The sequence below is a fragment of the Suillus paluster genome (assembly GCF_016628075.1).
Source record: "Suillus paluster strain FC165 chromosome Unknown EDB91scaffold_8, whole genome shotgun sequence".
Classification (NCBI taxonomy): domain Eukaryota; kingdom Fungi; phylum Basidiomycota; class Agaricomycetes; order Boletales; family Suillaceae; genus Suillus; species Suillus paluster.
The window spans coordinates 644958-664321 of NW_024537568.1; the positions used below are offsets into that span (position 1 = coordinate 644958).

Sequence of the window (19364 nt, forward strand, 5' to 3'; positions counted from 1 at the left end):
AGCGTTCTTGTAATTTCGCTCCACCATCAATGGCGGTGCAAAGTTGAAAGAATGCTGAAGATATCTGTACCGCATCCGTTCTCTGAAATAGCCGGTCTGGGAGCAAGCTTGCGGAGACTTTGGGCTGGGATCAGGTCTGAGTGCACGCGACAATGCTCTTGCGGAGTTTGACGCAGCCGTCATTGCCCAGCGGTCGCACTCTCATGTGGTGTGGCACTTGGTCAGGCTCGAGTCATGCCGTCTGCGAGGTGAGAGAAGGACGGCTCGCCCAGCCTCACAACACTTGGAAGAATGAGGGCAGAGGCGAGGGTGGTACCAAAGGAAAGCCGCAGACCAGTCCGAGGCAAGCGTCGCACGTTTCTGAGGTGTATCTTCGACTTACGCTCGTTTTTTTAGCCCTCAACCTCAAACTAATATTGTATCTGATGTATCACAGCCGCTGAGCGACGTGCAGGCTCTTTGGGGTGCCGTGAAATCTACTGCGATTGGGAGGCCGGGCCGATCAGTTCAACGATATTATTACCGTCTTGTTCTCTCGCGAGCAGAACACCTTTTGAATCTCGATCGAAGATATGCACGGTGGTGCGTCACTACGAAGCCGCAGATTGTGATAATTTGATGATGTGGTGGACTAAACCGCAACCAAAGACGGTGTGACACATTCCTCCGCGCCGATCAACTGATCAAAGCGGTCGGATCTCACCAATACATGATCCCCGACTCCCACATTAGTGGGGGAGGGTCATTGTCGGGCGAATACGTCTAATTTCCTCTACTTTGCTCTGCAGCCTTAACCTTATTTCTACCTGCTGTACAGTTATCAGCACTTTCCTCTCCGCCTAGCACTTGTTGCGCCCTGTTGCGCCCCTAACCTTTGGCTGCTATTTTTTTTCGGAGCACAGACAAATATTATGTATGTTCTTTGTCAGACGATATGCTCCCCGTGCATCAAAGTACTTATGACAGAAAATGTATCATTAGATGTAGCTTCAAATTACGTTCAATGCTTAACAAGCTACGGGAGTCGGGGACTTGGTGCGTAAGCGCCGTTACGATATGTATGATTGACGGGGATGGGAAGGACAGCTAACTCGACTGGTTTACTAGTGAGTGCTTTGGGGTCTTAACCGACTTGCGGATAGATACTTAGGGTCGTTTAGCCTTCAACAATTGCACCGAGGCGCTAGATTACTGATGCTACTCCCTCTTTGCGCACCGCAGTAACGCAACATTGGCTTAAAGCCTATATGCGGAGGCTGTTACGCTCAGCGTCGTCAGACGTCTTAGCAGTAATCAAAAGTAGTCGAAAGTTCTAGCTAACACCCTAGTGTTAGAGTTGTGCGAGTAAAGCAGTAGTATTGCAGGCCCTGGTCTGCGTAGGTCAAGTTAAAGAGTACAAACGGTAGAGATGAGGTATATATAAAGGTATTGAGTCGGCGAATGAATAGTAGAAGCAGAGCTTCAATAATAATGAGCCAATGAGAAAAAGAGAAAGAGAATCGTACGATAGAATGTTCTAGAAGTACACGTATTAGAAGAGTGAGCATGTGAAGGTGTGAGATGTGAAGATGTGAAATGTATGACAGGGTGTGACAGGGTGTGACAGTGACAAGGTTTAGGGGAAAAGGGATGACCGTAACATTACCCCCGTTTTAGGTGGTAATCTGAGTGCTACGAAGAAAAATCAAAGATGATGCGCTCGTTTATAGGAAGAAAGGATTTCGGAAGCGTTACCCATTTGTCTCTCTGTCATCCATTCGTTCTCGGAACTCGGGAACCCTTTCCATTTTACGTTGTAATATCTGCGTGAGGTTGAACCTCGGTGGCCTACTATGGCCTCTATCTCTTGTTCTTCTTCGCCGTCTATGAGGTCAGGCGGTGGTGCGACGAAGTTAGGACCATGAGTGTCGTTCTCTTTATACGGGGTGAGGAGTGCGGCGTGGAAGACGGGATGAATGCGCCATTGGGTAGGAAGGGTGAGACGATAAGTGACTGGGGATAGTACGTCGGAGATGATGAATGGTCCTTCTCGTTTGGGTGCGAGTTTATGGTTAGGATATCCGAGATGGAGATTTTTGGACTCGAGCCATACTTTATCGCCTTTATTGAACGGTACGAACTTCGACGTGATTCGTTGTTTCATGGTGTTGCGCGCTAGTTCGTGAGCGGCTAAGGCTTCGTCACGTGCTTTGTTGAGAATGATGAGACGTTGTTCGACGTTAGGGATGTCGCTCTTAGGATGAAGGTCGGGAAGGTGTTTGGGGTGGTAGCCCATCATGAGGTAGAAGGGTGATGTTCCACGAGCGGAATGATGATGGGAATTATGGACGAATTCTGCGAGAGGGAGCATGGATGCCCAGCCAGTCGCGTCATTTGCGCAGAAGATCCGGAGATAAACCTCGAGTTCTTGGTTAACTCTTTCGGTTTCTCCATCGCTCTGAGGGTGGAACACAGTGGAAAGGGAGTTCTTGTATCCGAGGAGTTTTCTGAGTTCGATCTGGAATCTAGAGGCAAATTGGGGTCCGCGGTCAGATATAATTTTATCGTAGAGTCCGTATCTAGAGAATACTTTAGAAAAGAAGATGTTTGCTACGCCTTCGGCGTCTATAGTTTTGTTACATGGGGTGAGAATTACCCCCTTCGAAAGTCCATGGTCTACCACGACCATGATGCTGTCGTAGCCGTTTGACGGCGGGAGGTCGGTGATAAGGTCAGTGGAACAGTGCGTGAAGGGTCGATTAGATAAAGGAGCGGGAATAGGGTATAATGGGGGAGAGGACGGGTGAGTGTTGACTTTGTTTTGTTGGCAAATGCTACAGCCGTCGACAAAGTTCTTGACGAACGTAGAGAGTCCCAGCCACCAATAGTCCCATGAGAGGAGTTCTTGTGTTTTGTACCATCCTGGATGACCGGCGGTGGGGGAGTTGTGGTGAAGGGAGGTAATACTGCGACGGAGGTCGCCTGGTGGAACATAAGTAAGTCCTTTGTAAGTAAGAATACCGTCAGAGAGTTTCCAATCTGATAGTGCGGAGCGGAGAGGAGGGGGAATGGTGGGGTTCTGGAGCGCGTCAAGCGCTATTTGTACTACGGGGTCGATGGAAGAAGATATACGTAATTGTTCGGAGATAGAAGCGGAGTTAATGAACATGAAATCGGGAAGGAGTTGTATACTCGTGTTGTCCTTTTTGACACTATCGTCAGGAAGGTGATCCGGTCTACGGGAGAGTGCGTCAGGAATGGTTAAGTCTTTACCAGGTACGTATTTGAAACGGATATCGAATTGGGAGAGGAAGGTTTGCCAACGTGCTTGGCGTCTATTGAGATCTTGCACGTCTCGGAAGTAAGTGAGGTTCTTATGATCAGTTTGAACCTCTACTGGGAAGGGGGAGCCTAACAGGTAGTGGCGCCAGGCTTTGAGCGCTCTAATGACGGCGAGGAGTTCTCGGTCATAGATCTGATAGTTTCTTTTGGCGGGGGCGAATGATTGGGAAAGATAGGAACAGGGGAGCCATTCGCCGTTGGGGTCTTTTTGAAGGAGTACTGCGCCGGTGGCGTATAAAGAGGCGTCGGTAGCGATGGCGAATGGGGATTGTCGGTCAGGGATTTGGAGGATAGGAGCGGATGTGAAGGTGGATTTCAGCTGTCGGAAAGCGGTATCGCATTTGTCGGTCCATTCGAACGGCATATCTTTCTTGGTGAGATCTATTAGGGGACGAGCGATGGTTGAGTAGTTAGCAATGAAACGTCGGTAGAAGTTAGTGAATCCGAGGAAGGATCGGACTTCCTTGACTTTCTTCGGAGTTTCCCATTCGGAGATTCCCTTTAGTTTAGCCGGGTCCATAGCTACCGATCCAGGTTTGATGATCATACCGAGATATTCGATTTCTTCTACGTTGAACGTACATTTTTCCGGTTTGAGGTAGAGACGATGTTGTCGGAGTCTTTCTAGTACTCGATGTGTTCGTTTTTGGTGGGTTTCGAAGTCGTCTGAGAAGATCAGTATATCGTCCATGTAAATAATTAGCCATCCTTCTTGGAGCATATCTCCGAACGTATCGTTCATCATAGATTGGAAGGTGGCAGGGGAATTACACATGCCAAAGAACATTACCGTAGGTTCGAAGAGTCCTCTTGCCGTCGCGAATGCTGCTTTCCATTGGTCGGTTTTCTTGAGTCGAACGTTGTTGTATCCCCATCGGATGTCCATTTTGGTGAAGATCTTCGCGTTCTTTAGCTTATCTATAAGGTCAGAGATTAGCGGGAGCGGATAATTGTTCTTAACCGTGTGTTCGTTCAAGTAGCGATAGTCTTGGCAGGGTCGGAGAGAACCGTCTTTCTTTCTGACGAAGAAGAATGGGGATGATTGGGGAGATTCGGAGGGTATGATTGTTCCTTTAGCAAGATTCTCGTCGATGAAATCATTCATGGCCTTCTCTTCCATGGGGTTGAGTGGGTAAATTTTGCATTTACGCGGTTTGAAGGTGTCTTTCAGGTCGATTTTGTGATCGAATTTGCGTTCTGGTGGGAGGGTTCCGTTAGCTACTTCTCCGAATACATCCTTATACTTTCGGAAGATCTCTGGTACGAGTTCTTCAAAGGTTTTCTTCGGTTTGGCGGCGTCTTGGGCGAGGGTTTGAGAGATGTTGTCGGTTTTTCTGAGTAGGGTTCCGCGGGTGGAGAAGTATCGGTGGTCGGCGGGGATATGTTCATCTGTGAGAGGGGATTCAAAAGTTTCATAAGTTCCTATGACGTGATCGCCTTTGCAGTAGGCGATCAAAAACTCGTCTGGTTCTAATTCTTCTTCTGTGTCGTCAGCAGGTTCGGGGTCAAGGAGTTTAGGAATTTCGGAGGAGTACGGAATACTTTCCGTTGCAGGGTCCCATTCGTCTTCTAGGGTTTCTTGAGTGTCGAAGAACGATTCTTCTTCTTCGTCTTCGACTTCTTCTATGTACGCGCTTCGTTCGCGTAAGGTCACTTCTTCTTTTGTCCAGTCTATCTGTGGGTTTTCTTTCTTTAGCCAGGATATTCCCAGGATGACGTCCTCTCCTCCTAAAGAGGTTACAAGGAAGCGTCTTTCCATGAGGATTCCTTTGATTCGGAAGGATAAGTTACAAGAGTGTGTGATCTGACCTTGTTTGTTGAGTGTCCCGTCAACGTTTCTAACTTTTATCGGTTTTGTTAGTTTTTCTGTGGGGATGGAGTTCCGTCGTACGAACATCCAGTCGATGAATTCCCCTTCTGCTCCGCAGTCGATTAGAGCTGCGGCTTCGGCAATGCTAGAGTCAAATGTCAGAGGTAAACGCATAGAATTAGAGTCACCAATCGATTGTACTACTAGTCCGATTCTAGGAGATACTGATGCCGGTTCAGTCTCCTCTAGGCAAAATCCTTCTCCTCAGATTTCTTTGCCTGGCGTGCTTTAAACGCTTTCCACTCCAGGAATTCTCTATAGTCTTCATCGTCGTCTTTGCTTGCTTTCTTGGCGGCGGTTTGGGTGCGTGGGGTGAATGCGGGATGGTTGGGGCAGTCTTTGATGAGGCCCTTCTTGCCGCATTTGAAGCAAAGGCCGTTCTTGCGCCTGTGTTCTCTCTCCTGCGGGGTTAGGTAGGCCTTCTTCACTTGCCTCTCTTCCTCCTCTCCTTCTATCTCTGTTCTATCTATGTCCATAGTGTATGGGTCTCGGGACTTGTAGTTAGTGGGAGCCGTAAGACTACGACGAGATTCTACTTCTAAGGCTTTTTCAAGCCAGTCGTCTATAGTAGTAGGTATGTTCTCGAAGTTAAGTATAGTGCTTACGATTTCCTTCTTGAGTCCGTTTCTAAAGAACATGATCTTCATACTTTCTTCGACGATGCCTGTGTCTGCTAGGATGGTGCGGAATATAGACGTATAAGCGGGAACGCTTCCTGTCTGTCTCAAGGTGGAGATGCGACGAATCGCTGTGTCCACGACGTTCTTCGGGTGGAACGTCTTCTTGAACTGTTCTAGGAAGTTCTCATAACTTCCATACGCTTTGGAAGCGCTGGCGTTCTTGAATTGTCCTTCCGCCCATTTAGCGGCTTCTCCCTTCGTCATGAGGGAGAGGATGAAGACGATCTTCTGTTTGTCGATGGTGTAGACGGAATCGTTGATATCAAGGTAGGCTTCTACCTGTAGAAGCCATCCCTTGGCTGCGCGGGTATCGCCATTGAAGGCGGGGGGAACGTTGCCGATTAGTTTAGGCATGTCATCGTCGTCAGTTTCTGGTTCAGAGTCGTCGTCTAGGGGAGGTTGTAGAGCTGGAGGGAGTGGTTCTTGTACTGGGGGAAGTGGTACGTGTGCGGGAGTGGGGGATACGAGTGGTGTTTCGGGGAAGTCGTTGTCGACGTAGGATTGGGTGTCAAAGTCCCAATGTGTTCCTTTCTTAGTGGTCTTGTTCCTGTACGTCCTCCACTGGTGGATGGTGAAGACGTTGTTGTCAGCGTCAGGTGCTGTCCAAGTTCCTAGTTCTTCGTCCCAGTCAAATCCGGGATAGTGTTTGCCGCGAGTCGCCGTTTTGACTTTGTCGGGTAGCAACTGCAGTAAGTACCGCGGATGCTTAAGTCAGGTTCGTTTGTTGGTCGCCGAGGTCGTAGGACGGGCGGTTCTGAAAAGTAACTTGACCTTTTGTTATGCTCAGCGTCGTCAGACGTCTTAGCAGTAATCAAAAGTAGTCGAAAGTTCTAGCTAACACCCTAGTGTTAGAGTTGTGCGAGTAAAGCAGTAGTATTGCAGGCCCTGGTCTGCGTAGGTCAAGTTAAAGAGTACAAACGGTAGAGATGAGGTATATATAAAGGTATTGAGTCGGCGAATGAATAGTAGAAGCAGAGCTTCAATAATAATGAGCCAATGAGAAAAAGAGAAAGAGAATCGTACGATAGAATGTTCTAGAAGTACACGTATTAGAAGAGTGAGCATGTGAAGGTGTGAGATGTGAAGATGTGAAATGTGTGACAGGGTGTGACAGGGTGTGACAGTGACAAGGTTTAGGGGAAAAGGGATGACCGTAACAGAGGCCCCCCACGGCGTGGAAAAGGTGCAACGTCCATCATTTTCCTAACGGTGCTGGTCATCCTGATCTATAGGTTGTCGAGCCATTCAACATGTAAGGGGCCTCATGTACTTCGAGGATAAGGCTCGTGTACACTCTTATATACCCTCATTTGCGTTTCATTTGTTTCTTGTCCGTTCAGGATCTGATGGCTGCTATCAACTACACCAATCACGGTATTAATCACACCGCAAGCGCCCTAGCAACCTTGCAGGCCATATTGCAGGGTACCTCCCTCAGCACTAATTAAACAGAGTGGATTGCATGTATGACGCCTGTACAACATGCCAAACTCGTCTAAGTACTGAAGAGTCTGTGACCATGCTCTGTGTGGCAGTGTCGATTTCCTAATCGGCGAAGTGGCTGTGCCCCACGAGATGAGGTCATCTCGGAAGTTGGAACACATTTGAATCTTCCGCTCATCCGTCATCCGAACGTTATCGCTCACTTAGAAGCATGCTCGCAGTGATGTCTTTTTCTATCAGTCTCAAATATTTTGACCAACCACAACATTGTCACCTATACTCAACCGTTTTACCATGTTCAGCAATTTCATCAAGAACATCGTTAAGGTTAAGCGTTGCTCAGAAGCGCTGCTTCATAAACAAAAAGTAGGTTCTCAAAGTGTTTGTCGACTGGGACTTTCTCATTCTCATTTGGTGGTTTAGGCTAAATTCGAGTCTGGTGTTTATGACGGTCCCAATAGTCGTCAGTTCGAGGTACCGGCGCTTCTTATTACACCCCCTCCTGCGCCATCGTATCACTTGTCCGATACCGATGCTCCTCTTCCCTCGATAATGGACCAAGAGGCTGCCGTTTGTTGTGGACAAATGCAATCTCGTTTTGGAAGGGCCGCCCTTGAAGATATTCCAGCCGAGTTGCGCTGCCATATCCTTAGTTTTCTTTCATATAATGAAATTATTCGCTGTGCGTTGGTGAGTCATAATACATCTATCCCTTTCCTTCGAGTCATGGGACTAATGCACCGAATTGCTTCGTTATAGACTTCCCACACGATGTATGATACAGTCAAATCTTCTGTTGAGCTACAATACATCATCGAACTCGGTTCCCAAAAGTTAATTCAGGTTCATCCACGACCACCTACTGTCTCCACAGCAGAGTGCTTGCATATCATCCGAGACAAGGCGAACGCATGGAATTCTTTTGAGCTTGATGCCACGAAAGCGAAAGCCCTTCGCTTCCCAGGCGTGTTCAACTCTAGCTCCATCATCCATCAACAACTCGGTCTATCCAATTCGTCCATTGATGAGAATGCTGCGTACCACGCTATAGATTTCAAGAGCTACGCAACGCGTGCCTCTCGTCGCTGGCGGCATGATCATCATCCAGTGATTCGCACAACCAGGTTCATGGACGACGCCCAGGACCTTATAATTACCGCTAGATTTCCGACAGCCATCGACTCACACGAGTTCAAGGTACTGTTCCACACGATATCCACGGGGGAGGAACATCCTTTGGCCCACGAATCCCGTGTAGTCGCTGGTAAACTCGCTTGCGATGAAGAGGGTGATCTCAATGTTTCTGTGTCCGTCCTCGGAGATCGCATTGCACTCTGTGTTGCTGAGAAAGACGAAAACGGGGACTCGTACTGGTCCCTGCATGTCTGGAATTGGCATCAGGGTGGTCAAGCTGATGTAGGCGTCACGTTCCATCCTCCATTCAAACATCTGATATGAACATTAAATAGGACATATCTGTGATCGGCAAGGGCCATGACTTCTGCGACGTCCGTTTCCTTACCAGGGAGAGGTTACTAGTCCTCTCATCAGACGGTCACATAGAGCTCTACGATGTCGAGAACCTTTCAAAGGCGCCGCGACTTTAGGCAAGATTTATGATGCCCGTCCACAAGGATATGGGCGCCTTCGTATTTCCTTCAGTATTCCATAGTGCCCAAAACTGTGCACGCCTCAAGTCACCAGACGATCATTGGATTTGGACGACAAACCCCGCAGATCGAGTCATATCCGTGATGTGGTCCTTTCCAACATCGGTTTTTGTTATATCCGCTCGCATATTTCTAATGAATATCCCTCCGACATGGTTCGATGCAACCTTAAAAGATGGATTATCCGTCCCGTGGTCATCATGGGGTCCACAAAACTCTCGCTGCTTCGGCGGGGCGGGCAACTTCGGAGTGGGAGGATCTCGTGTTATACGAGTAGTTCCGGTCGCAGGTCGAAGCGATTCATCGTTCCAGTTGCATATGACCGACTTCAATTCCTCCGCCGTGGCGCGTGGCATCGGCAAGGTCACTCGGGAACCTACGACAACAACTATCGTATCAGACGTAGAGGTGACAACATGCCTCCCTTTCGTGGAGGTGGTCTACGACCAGGTTTTCGATGCCTCTCCTTGGGATATTGCACTAAACGAGGAGAGGATGGTGATTTCTACACTAGCGAAAACTGAATCTGTGAGTGTATCTCCCTCTTTCGAGCTAATGAAGCTAATGATCTCCCTTAATATAATAGATCTTTACCACGAATACGGAGGGCATCGTTTTTGACATGTAGTCTATAATTCGTTGGAGGCATAAGCATGTACTCAATTTAGCCTACCGTGAAAATGTAATTGGACCTCGCCTTCTGTCGCGCATGCTGCCGATGCCTGAGTGATGTTTGATATATCGCGTTATACTACATATTACAGGCAAGGAGTGCTATCTAGCGGTAAGCAGTACAACTGATCATTTTCTACCTGACTTACGACTGCCCATGGTATCGTGGGAGCAGCCTGTGTCTGAGGCTTCCCCATATGCGCGCTAGAATGCGCGTGTTGAGAATACCTATGAGTTGACGATTCGCAAGGACATCATGATGGTTCAACATTTGGTCTACTCATAGTGTAAACAGAGGCACTGCACACGGGAAGAAAGATTTTAGAGAAATGAAAGGGAAATGGCGTCTACGGCCGACGGCGTCATCGAGCGCATTCGCACGTCAAGGAAAGTCACTGATACCGTTTTGTTTGAACGTACAGTAACGAGTCAAGTTGAAACGCTTTATACACAGTTTATCACGTGATGTTCGTACAAGACAAAAAGTTGCATTGCGTGTTGTGTCGCAAAGGGAGACGCAGTTGCGACGGCAGGCAATTACGAGACGGCTATTGAACGTTTGAACAGTGATTATGCTAGATTGCTCATGCCACTCCCTCATGTCGGTCTCTTCGCTGCAAATGGCCGATATTGTGGATGTTACTTCGACACTGTATACCGGCTTGACAACCTGAGCGCTCCTCGTTTCGCGAACCGCAGACTGCATTTGCCTTGCATCACATTTCCCGTCACAAAACTCACACTATGATCTCAATATGATGTCAAGGCGGGACGACCTGCTAATCACCACAGAAGACAAGCTGATTCAGTTCTCGCCGGCACGCCCTACTCCACAGACATTCTTGCTCATCCGTCCGTGGAATCGTCATGATCTCGGGCTGCCTGACTTTCCAGACCATAATGCACGGAGCGTGGACGATTGGTCAGGCCCGAGTCTCCATTAGACGAATCGCTCAGCAGACACCCTGGAGAAAATGAGCTGGTTGATTTGGAGTCTCACTCGCGAGCGTTGAGGTTGATTGTTCGCCCGGGACAGCCTTTTAGCGCACTTCTGCTAGCGCAGCAGCGTGGTGGGGAGTACAAGAGGATAGCGTCGGATTATAATATCATTCCACAGGTCAAGGACACGGCTTCTGTTCATGATATGACAGAGGTCAGGGCGTTAGAGATATTATAGTTGCATGGATTTCGAAGGACATAGCTTGACAGCACCAATTCCTCTATGCATTTGTATATGTATTGTCAAGGGATCGTATGCCATTGCTGACTGACAACTATTTAGGGCTACCGCAGTCCGGCCCAGGACCTAGGTTCGAACCCGAACCTGTGTGGACTGGACCAATGGTTCGTTCATAGGTTCAGGCATTCTCCTGGACCGAACCTAAGAGGAGGTTCAAGGTTCGGTGTGTCACTCATGAATGCGAACTGGTTTGGGACGCGTCTGGACCGGTTCGAACCCAGTTTATCTTTATCATGTCGTTGTGCTAACTTTGACTTAAGATTTCGAAGCCTCATATTTCTGGTTGCAAGGCTTTCTGTTTACGTGGCCTAACTTGCCCTTCCATTGTTTGTCTTCTTCGGCTTCTCTCCAACTAAAGGTAACTGTATTGCCCTCATCTGCTAACATCACCGAGTTCCCTCGTTAACTTTCTAATGTCATTTGTTTCAGAACATGCCTACAGCCACCACCGGTGGTGATTCACGGCGGGAACTATCGCTCGAATGACGAGCCTTGTATATCAACCACCGCTAGCACCTATTAGTCGACTTGATACACGCAAACTTGTAACGCGGCACGCGTACAGTATTTGGTTATCTAGTACGTGTGGTTTAATCCGCATGACCAAAATCCAACCCTTTCATGCACTCATCTGACCTTCAGCCATCTACTAGGATTAGTATCAGGGCATTTTTGGCTGCCTTATCATCTCGGTTTTAATACTTATTAGTCGCGAACAGCCTTTATTCGCCTCCCCGCCCTATCTCATGTGATTCGAATGAACTAGACCATTTCACTGTCGGACTTTTCCCGTGACCATTGTTGACCCCACTCTCGATGAGAAGGGGGGTCATCTACGAAACGTGAGTAATGCCAGCACTGAACCTCTCAGTGACTTTCTGAGCCCAATAATTGACTTAGACGACCTGAAGAAATTCAATAACGCTCCTGTTTGTTTGCAAATTGTCGGTCGCTATAGGGTTCTGTACTGGACCGAGGTGTAGATTGAATAACGGTTCTGTCTTGATAGGTGTACCTTAAACATACCTGCAAACCTCGTGATTGAAAGTGGTTATGCCTTACTTATTCGCGAACGCAGCTGCCAGTGCTACACTCGTCCCGCTGCCCACATACTTGTGCACACTGTACGACGTGCAGTCCCCTCGCTCAGTCTCCGACTCGCTCCACAATACTTGTTCAACTTCGCCGGGTCTTCGCTGAGCGTGACACCTTTTCGTCAACTTACTGAATGAGGCACAAACAGACTCTTGTAATTCGACCTGAGGCAGCTAACTGGCGGGAAGCATCGGGAGTGCGGGAGGCATGGTGAAATAGTGTGCCTGGCCCATCAATAAATTCAGACTTATATTGAGACATTTACGATGTGGCTTAAACCGTCTTGCGCTTTCAACCCCTGGACCAATGCATCATCAAAGATTCAGGGTACTACATATATTTACACTAGATACACCGTCAACACCGCGTGTACTGTCAAATATAGGGCTTCGCCCTAACGGACGATAAGAGTCACAAAATGACTGACAGGAAGACTATGAATGAGTGCTTTACCAAAAGGCCTTTTCGGACAAGTGACCCATAGGCAGCTCGGCATAATGTATCGATTTTCGATGAAAGCCAACACGAAAAGTGCATGGGGCAGCCTGTCAACACGAGTTTCGTCTTGACGACAGATCCGATAAGATGGGTAGTATGGTAGGGATGTCGGTCTTCATGTCGGTCTTCGAGACCACGGACGTCAGTCATGACCTATAAACAATTTAAGGCCAAAGGCTGCCGATCACTGGCATACGCTTCCTACTACGTACTGCATGGCATGCACGGTTGACATAGACAGTCGACCGGACATTAGTCTATGAGGATGTTAGTGCGTTATTCAGACTTCCTGTTCCAGACAACACGGTGTGGACGACAATGTAGGTACCGCTTCTAAAAAGCATCGGTTTGCGCGTGCAGGCCGCATTGGTTCATAGCAAACATGAAGACGCACCTCGAATAATGCTATTAAAAGTAGCTTTCATGCCAGGGATGCAAGAGTCAGGAAGCTGACCAGAGATATCCTGATTGAGCACTTCAAATTCAGCCTTGATCGATGGAGTAGTCCAGAGAGCCACAGCAGGAACCACGAACGCTGCGGCCGTGTTCAAATTTGGCATCGCAATAGTGTAGCCGGCGCCCAAGGTTCACAGCACTGACGATGGTGTCCTAAAAGGTAGGACTGACTCAGATATGATGGAATGCTGTGCGATATCCCCATGCGTGAACAGAGCAGGGCCAGCGGCCAAAGGCCAGAGCAGCCGAAGATGCCCCCTATGACCTGCCGCATCAGCCCTATGATACTTTGCTAATCTAATACCTTACCTTGCGAGCCAATCGGTGTATTCCATCTCCCGGCACAAATAATGCCTTTCACGTCACGATTTTACGAAGTCCTTGATCCGATATATATTGTCGATTGTGAATTACAGATTCTGTTGTACTATCCATCACGGCTGAGCGCTGAGCGCTGACTCGTCATCACCCCCACAAGTCGTCACCACCTGGATATCTCACTCAATTCTTACTTTTACACACAATTTGCAATTGGAATCAGTGTGCACCTTTAATTGCGAGGTTGAACGAAAGAATTTCGTCAAGGAATGATGGAGTTAGTTGGAGCCACTCAATGTCACGGCGGTGGCAAGATGCCGACTCTCAGCCGCAGCGGAGTGAGCCACTGTGGCAAACACGTGACCTGACGACTTATAGGGGTGACGACTCAGTAATCCATGATCATCATCGGGATAGTACATAGTCCTTGGAAATTGGATCACTATACAGTGCCGTGCGTCATGAGAGCGCCCAGCGCCCTCCTCTGAGAGTCACAAGGATGTAATTACGCTGACTTAAACAGACGTAACTTAAAGTCAGCGTCCTATAAGTATTTCAATTTCAAACCATGACGAGACTAAGTGCGTATTGAATGAGCCTCGCCGAGGGTATCTCCGAACGGAATTATCCAAACTGTATCGTACCAAAGGGCATTAATATTGAAACGGTTCAGTTCGACGTTCTGGGACTAGACTACCCCGGTATTCGCTGACATAATCTGTCTTGCCAACATACTTACTACTACATAGGTCCCTGCCTGACGGCCTTTCCACATGGCGGCAGTCACTGTGGTGGCCCCAAGCTCTCCCTATACATACGAGGAATGACCGCTGTGCAAATTGCTGAGACCTCCAAATGCGAGTCGGACCCGAAATTATAACATTGAAGACACGCCTTGCAATCGAGGCATAATGTTAAGTTACCATCCTTCGAATCCGTGAGATCTGATCGGACCTTATTGGCTCGTGAGGACCTAGAAGCAACCGTCCCTTGTAGAAAGATGGGGAACGTGCCAAAGTCCGAGCCAACTCCTTGAACCTTACAAAGTGAGCGGTGTTTTTTTTAGCTTGAGTCGGTCAGTAGTTCATTCGAACTGTTGCTGCTTTTGGTACGTTCCCTGCTGCTGTACCCTCCAATTAGCCACGGTCCTGCCCTTCTTCGTACGAAATTCGATTCGGCTTGAGTTAGCCCATGAGGACCTAGAAAGCAGTGTTCAACATTTACGGCCGGTACGGGATGGCATATGTTATTGGCGTTAGAAGCCCGGACAACCGACCTATATAAAGTGGCGAGCAGGGTCCAGGTAACTTGCGTGACCCATCATGATTCTGCCCATCAAGATGCCACTCTCTGTTAATATGTCCACCATGCTTCTTGCAGGCATTGGGGGGCTTGTGGCTTCTTCAGGTTTGCTCGGTATCTGGAATATGTTTCGTCACCCTACTGTTTGTGCGGTGATCGCCGCCTCCATCTCTTCGAAATCCGCAGTTTATTACAATGGTGTGTACTAAGACCGAGACCAAGACTAAGTGTGAACGAGGCTAAACACCGACAGGATCGACGCTCTATACAAAGGATAATTATCATTGGGCATCTTCGAGTAGTCAACTATCTGCTTGCTCCTTCGAACCTGGCACCACCGAGGACCTCGTTAAAGCGGTTCGTGTTGCGGAAATAAAGACCTCATGCCAAATTAATCTCATACCACAGCTTCAAATATTGAGAGTTACCAGGACGCCGTTTGCAGTGAGCAATGACTTCTTCAGCTTGTGCTTTTATCTTACGCAGGTATCAAATAGGTTAAAAGCGGCGGTCACTCGACAAACCCAGGCTTTTCGTCAACCCCAGGCGTTCAGATCGCGATGTATTTATTCTCGGACATCACGTATGACTCGGATTCCCAGACAGCAAAAGTTGGCACTGGTGCGATATGGGATGACGTCTATTTAACACTGGAAGAATACGGCGTGAATGTTCTAGGGGGGAAAGTCACTGGCGTCGGAGTTGGCGGCTTCTTACTTGGTGGAGGTATGGACGTCACTAGATGGTTCAAACGTGATATAACATTTTGTCATTTGATCAGGATTTTCGTTTCTGACAAACCAGCATGGGCTAGCAATCGACAACATAGTAGCATACGAGCTTATTTTACCTGATGGCACGGTGACTACAGTCACCAGCTCCAGCAACCCAGATTTGTACTTCGGCTTGCGGGTACGTTTTTCGTCATCTAGATTTTCAATATTTTGAATTCTCATGCCACTGAAGGGGGGTTTCAATAACTTTGTGCGTGCTCCTCTGATGAACACCGCATGAAACCATGGACTAACTCCCATATAGGGAATTGTTACCTATTTCACTCTCAAAACGTATCCTCAATCTCAAGTTTGGGTGAGACGTCATACCATAGCGTATCGTGCATCACTCACGGTGACGACTATAAATAGGGTGGAAGTCTCGCATACAGTCAAGATCAACTCAAAGCGGTGAACGCCGCGGTCGCCAACTTCACTGCGAACGTTACAGATCCCAAGGCATCAGTATATTCCACATATAACTATGTGTCTGGATCGGTAAGTATATTCCAAAGGCAATCTACGTGGGGTTGCGTGCTAACGCGCTGTCGCGTAGCCCATCTTATCGAGCGCGCTGTTCTATGATGCGCCCACTTACCCAGATGGTATCTTCGATGACTTCTTGACGATTCCAAACATCGGGAAAGACATTTCTACCCGGACCTTCGCATCCATGGTCGATGTTGAGCCAGTGAATGACACAGCTGGCCTTAGGTAATTTTATTGGTTTTATGCCCGGCGTATACTCACTGCGAAACAGAGCTGTGTTCAATGCCATAGCGGTCGAGGAGTGGACGGAGTCATTATTGAACGATGTTGCCAATGAGACCCTCGTGAGCACACCTGTTTTGATTTAAGTCATCTACTGACAGGAACGGCTAGTTCTACAGCAACAAGTTGGTAAATAGTAGCGTGGTTGAGATCACTTACAACGTGAGGCCCTACCTTACTTCGATCTTCAGCCACTCCGATATACCATCTGCATGGCCGGATTCACGTGAACGAGGCTACTCATACTTGGAATTCTTCTATGCATGGAAAGATTCAAGTGAAGACGACCTCTTCTATGACATCGTCGATACCAGTTCCAATTATATGGTGTCGCTAGCGATCGCTGCAGGGCAGGACGTTGGAAATGTGGTTTCGTATCCCAACAATGCAGATCCTTCCACAAGCATGGAGAAAATGTACGGGACAAATCTACCGCGTCTGCGGCATATCAAGAAGGCTATTGATCCAAGCAATGTGATGGGACTCGCTGGAGGGTGGAAATTCTAGGTGGGAAATGAAATGCACGGTACATACTATCAGATATATTCATCGTCGTGATGTCATGTTAATAGTGGATATACGGACGGAGAGTATACGGAGGCGTGTCCTCCAGTTGGATAGCATGAAGACAATGAGTGCCACTACTTGGCAGTACAAACAATTTGAAATCCATAACTTCACTTCGTTGTTGAACTACTGTCATATCAGCCCGACAAGTCTGTCCTGTAATAAGTAGCACTGCACTTCCAGCAGTGGCAGTGGTACCTCAGGCTATATTCCTCCCACTTCGAGTGCACAACCCATACATCCAAATAACGTCTACGCGACAAGGGCGACAATAAAGTGCGACGATACAAGTGACTCATTTATGTATCTACCATTGGAAGTAGCCCCGTGGGCGTCTTGTGTAGGCATATAGCTGTTCCACTTGGTGCCAAGCTTTTAGCTGCGCTGCAACTGCCTTTGCGGTATCCTCCAGTTTCTCATTTTGAGTTTCTGCCACATCCACAACGTGCTGCTGTCCACCAGAAGTCGGTAGCACGAGTTTGACTTGCATAGGCGTGAACGAGATAGACAGTTCGCTGAATAAAAGTCTTCCCAAAAAAGCCACGCATATCCAGTGTGCCTGCCATACAGCCCAGCCTTCTCTGCCGACAGCGGCCTGCATGATAATCTCGTTCTAGATGGAGAATTTCCCGTGCTCACGGACCCTGTTTCATGGTTGTACACACCGGCGTTCCTCAGGGGAGGGTGTGTATCCACAATTCCATTCATGACGGCACGGTCTCGAACGAGGTCCTCTAGCCGACTGCGCGGCTGCTGGAGGTCGAGAAGGTCGTTGAATGAATTTTCTCGCTCGATGTGAAGCGACGAGTCATCGAGCATGGCATCTGCACGGACCTTGAGGAGGTTGAGGACTTTGGCCTCGCGCTGCAGGGGTTTGACCCCATGACTGGTAATGCGAGTAGAAGCCAGGGAGGAAGTTAGACGTGGATTAGAGGAATATGGATGGTGTATCATCGAAGTGTATGCGGATAAGTATTCGCCGCGCAGTACATGCTCGCATGCTTAATGCCATAGTGAGTTCTGCACATCAAATAATTTTACAACGCGTACTAATGTATTGACCCGCCGAAGTTGTGTGAAGAGCCAACGAAGTGTCTTCCCTTCCGAAATCTGTCTGGCATCAATCCCAGGTACTCATGGGAGAGTCATATAGACGATCTTCAACAGGAGATGGGGATGTACGTCAGAGAGGTTGGCTGCTTCACGATGAAATTCGGCAGGGGGAAGTTCTGAGGTGTAATTTGAGACAGCACGTTGTATGGATTGACTCATATGTGTTAACGTGGTTGCGATAGGTTATAGGGAAGTCGTAGTAGCCCCTTTTATTCAACTTTTATTTCGCCCCTTTTATTTAAAGTTTTTGTGCACAAGTATTAGTCAGGCCTCGGAATTTACATTAATATTAAATTACAACAGCCTGTTGTAAGCCCGTTGGCTTCCCACAATCAGCATAAATACTGTCCGCGATAATGAAGCATGAAGCATGAGCTTTCATCATCACTGCCTTTTGGCGTAACGGTTAAGGGACGACAGTCTTGACAACTTACACCTGTCTCCTTCCTCGACATTTCATGTTGACATTGTTCATCGCGTCCGGTTAGCAAACAACATGCAGACAGCCAACTCAACAGTCAATTTCTCACTGGCGGTGGATATCATCGGTGCGCTGTAGAACATTGTATGTGGCCAGTTTTATAGGCACTCGCGTCTGAATATAATAATAAATGCTCGCTTCAGCTCGCACGTTCACGAGTTTGAATGGTATATCAATTTCGTGTGCTAAGTATATCGAATGCCGTTTATTGATGATGACCAGTCACCGGATGGCCCAGACCTCGAAATCCCATACTCCTGAGCCAGTCTCCTCAATGTTAACCATTCTGCAAATCGAGCTCAAAGACCAGCCCATCAGCGCCATCACACCGAATGGCAGCAGCAGGCTGGCAGCTGGATGCAATTTCGCATGAGTTCTCCGACCTTGGAAACAGTCATGGACAATATCAAAAAGTTTCACCAGCACCTCGTCGCAAAGCAGGACAGGATCACTCAGTCCATGAATTTGCAATTTTGCATAAGGGATTCGTATCGGCTCTCTGGCGCTTGCCAACCGAAGTCCTATCCCAAATTTTCATCCACTGTCTCCCGGACACCAGCCACTTGTCGCCTATGTCGGGGCCAGCATGGGGCCCCCATACTGTTGACTAGAGTATGTCGACGATGGAGGGAGGTTGCTGTGGGCATGCCCAGTTTATGGTGCAGGCTGCAGTCGGAAGGCAACCACCGCGGCAGAGACTGGAAGTCATACAAGTTCCGGTTGCAGGTTGAAGCGATCCATCGTTCCAGTTGCATATGATCGAGTTCAATCCCTCCGCTGTGGCGCATGGCATCGGTAAGGTCACTCGGAAACCTACGACAACAACTATCGCGTCAGACGTGGAGGTGGTCTACGACAAGGTTTTTCATGCCTACCCTTGGAGTATTATACTGGACGAGGAGAGGATGGTGATATCTACCCTCAAGAAAACTGAATATGTGGGTGTATCTTTCGACCTAATGAAGCTAACAAGCTCCCTCGATATATTAGGTCTTTCTAAAGAATTCGGAAACGGATGGCGTCGTTTTTGATATGTAGTCTATAATTCGTTGCAGGCATAAGCATGTACGCAATTTAGCCTACCGCGAAAATGC

General features: G+C 48.1%; 4 protein-coding genes across 4 annotated transcripts; 3 read left to right on the top strand and 1 right to left on the bottom strand.

The window, feature by feature from the left end:
• Window positions 1-7487: 7487 nt before the first annotated feature.
• EDB91DRAFT_1334439 (uncharacterized protein) lies at window positions 7488-9693 on the top strand. The gene is made up of 6 exons (XM_041325449.1): window positions 7488-7680; window positions 7738-8004; window positions 8074-8730; window positions 8784-8868; window positions 8977-9512; window positions 9571-9693. Exons 1-6 carry the CDS (start codon window positions 7609-7611, stop codon window positions 9610-9612), a joined length of 1659 nt encoding a protein of 552 aa, XP_041181049.1. The 5' UTR covers window positions 7488-7608; the 3' UTR covers window positions 9613-9693.
• Window positions 9694-14690: 4997 nt separating this feature from the next.
• On the top strand, window positions 14691-16616 carry EDB91DRAFT_1047499 (FAD dependent oxidoreductase; the record flags this gene model as incomplete). The annotated part of the gene is made up of 11 exons (XM_041313327.1): window positions 14691-14763; window positions 14819-14922; window positions 14974-15009; window positions 15063-15291; window positions 15347-15477; window positions 15532-15549; window positions 15604-15654; window positions 15711-15836; window positions 15895-16052; window positions 16099-16171; window positions 16221-16616. The coding sequence occupies 11 exons, from the start codon at window positions 14691-14693 to the stop codon at window positions 16614-16616; spliced, it is 1395 nt and encodes a 464-aa protein (XP_041181050.1).
• Window positions 16617-16914: 298 nt separating this feature from the next.
• On the bottom strand, window positions 16915-17989 carry EDB91DRAFT_830857 (uncharacterized protein). Its single transcript, XM_041328537.1, has 3 exons — window positions 17727-17989; window positions 17320-17677; window positions 16915-17257 (listed from the first exon to the last, which is right to left on the bottom strand). The coding sequence occupies exons 2-3, from the start codon at window positions 17628-17630 to the stop codon at window positions 16984-16986; spliced, it is 585 nt and encodes a 194-aa protein (XP_041181051.1). The 5' UTR covers window positions 17631-17677; window positions 17727-17989; the 3' UTR covers window positions 16915-16983.
• A 296-nt stretch (window positions 17990-18285) lies between these two features.
• Window positions 18286-19308, top strand: EDB91DRAFT_1079140 (uncharacterized protein; the record flags this gene model as incomplete). Its single annotated transcript, XM_041315096.1, has 4 exons — window positions 18286-18337; window positions 18581-18882; window positions 19020-19208; window positions 19261-19308. The coding sequence occupies 4 exons, from the start codon at window positions 18286-18288 to the stop codon at window positions 19306-19308; spliced, it is 591 nt and encodes a 196-aa protein (XP_041181052.1).
• Window positions 19309-19364: the final 56 nt, after the last annotated feature.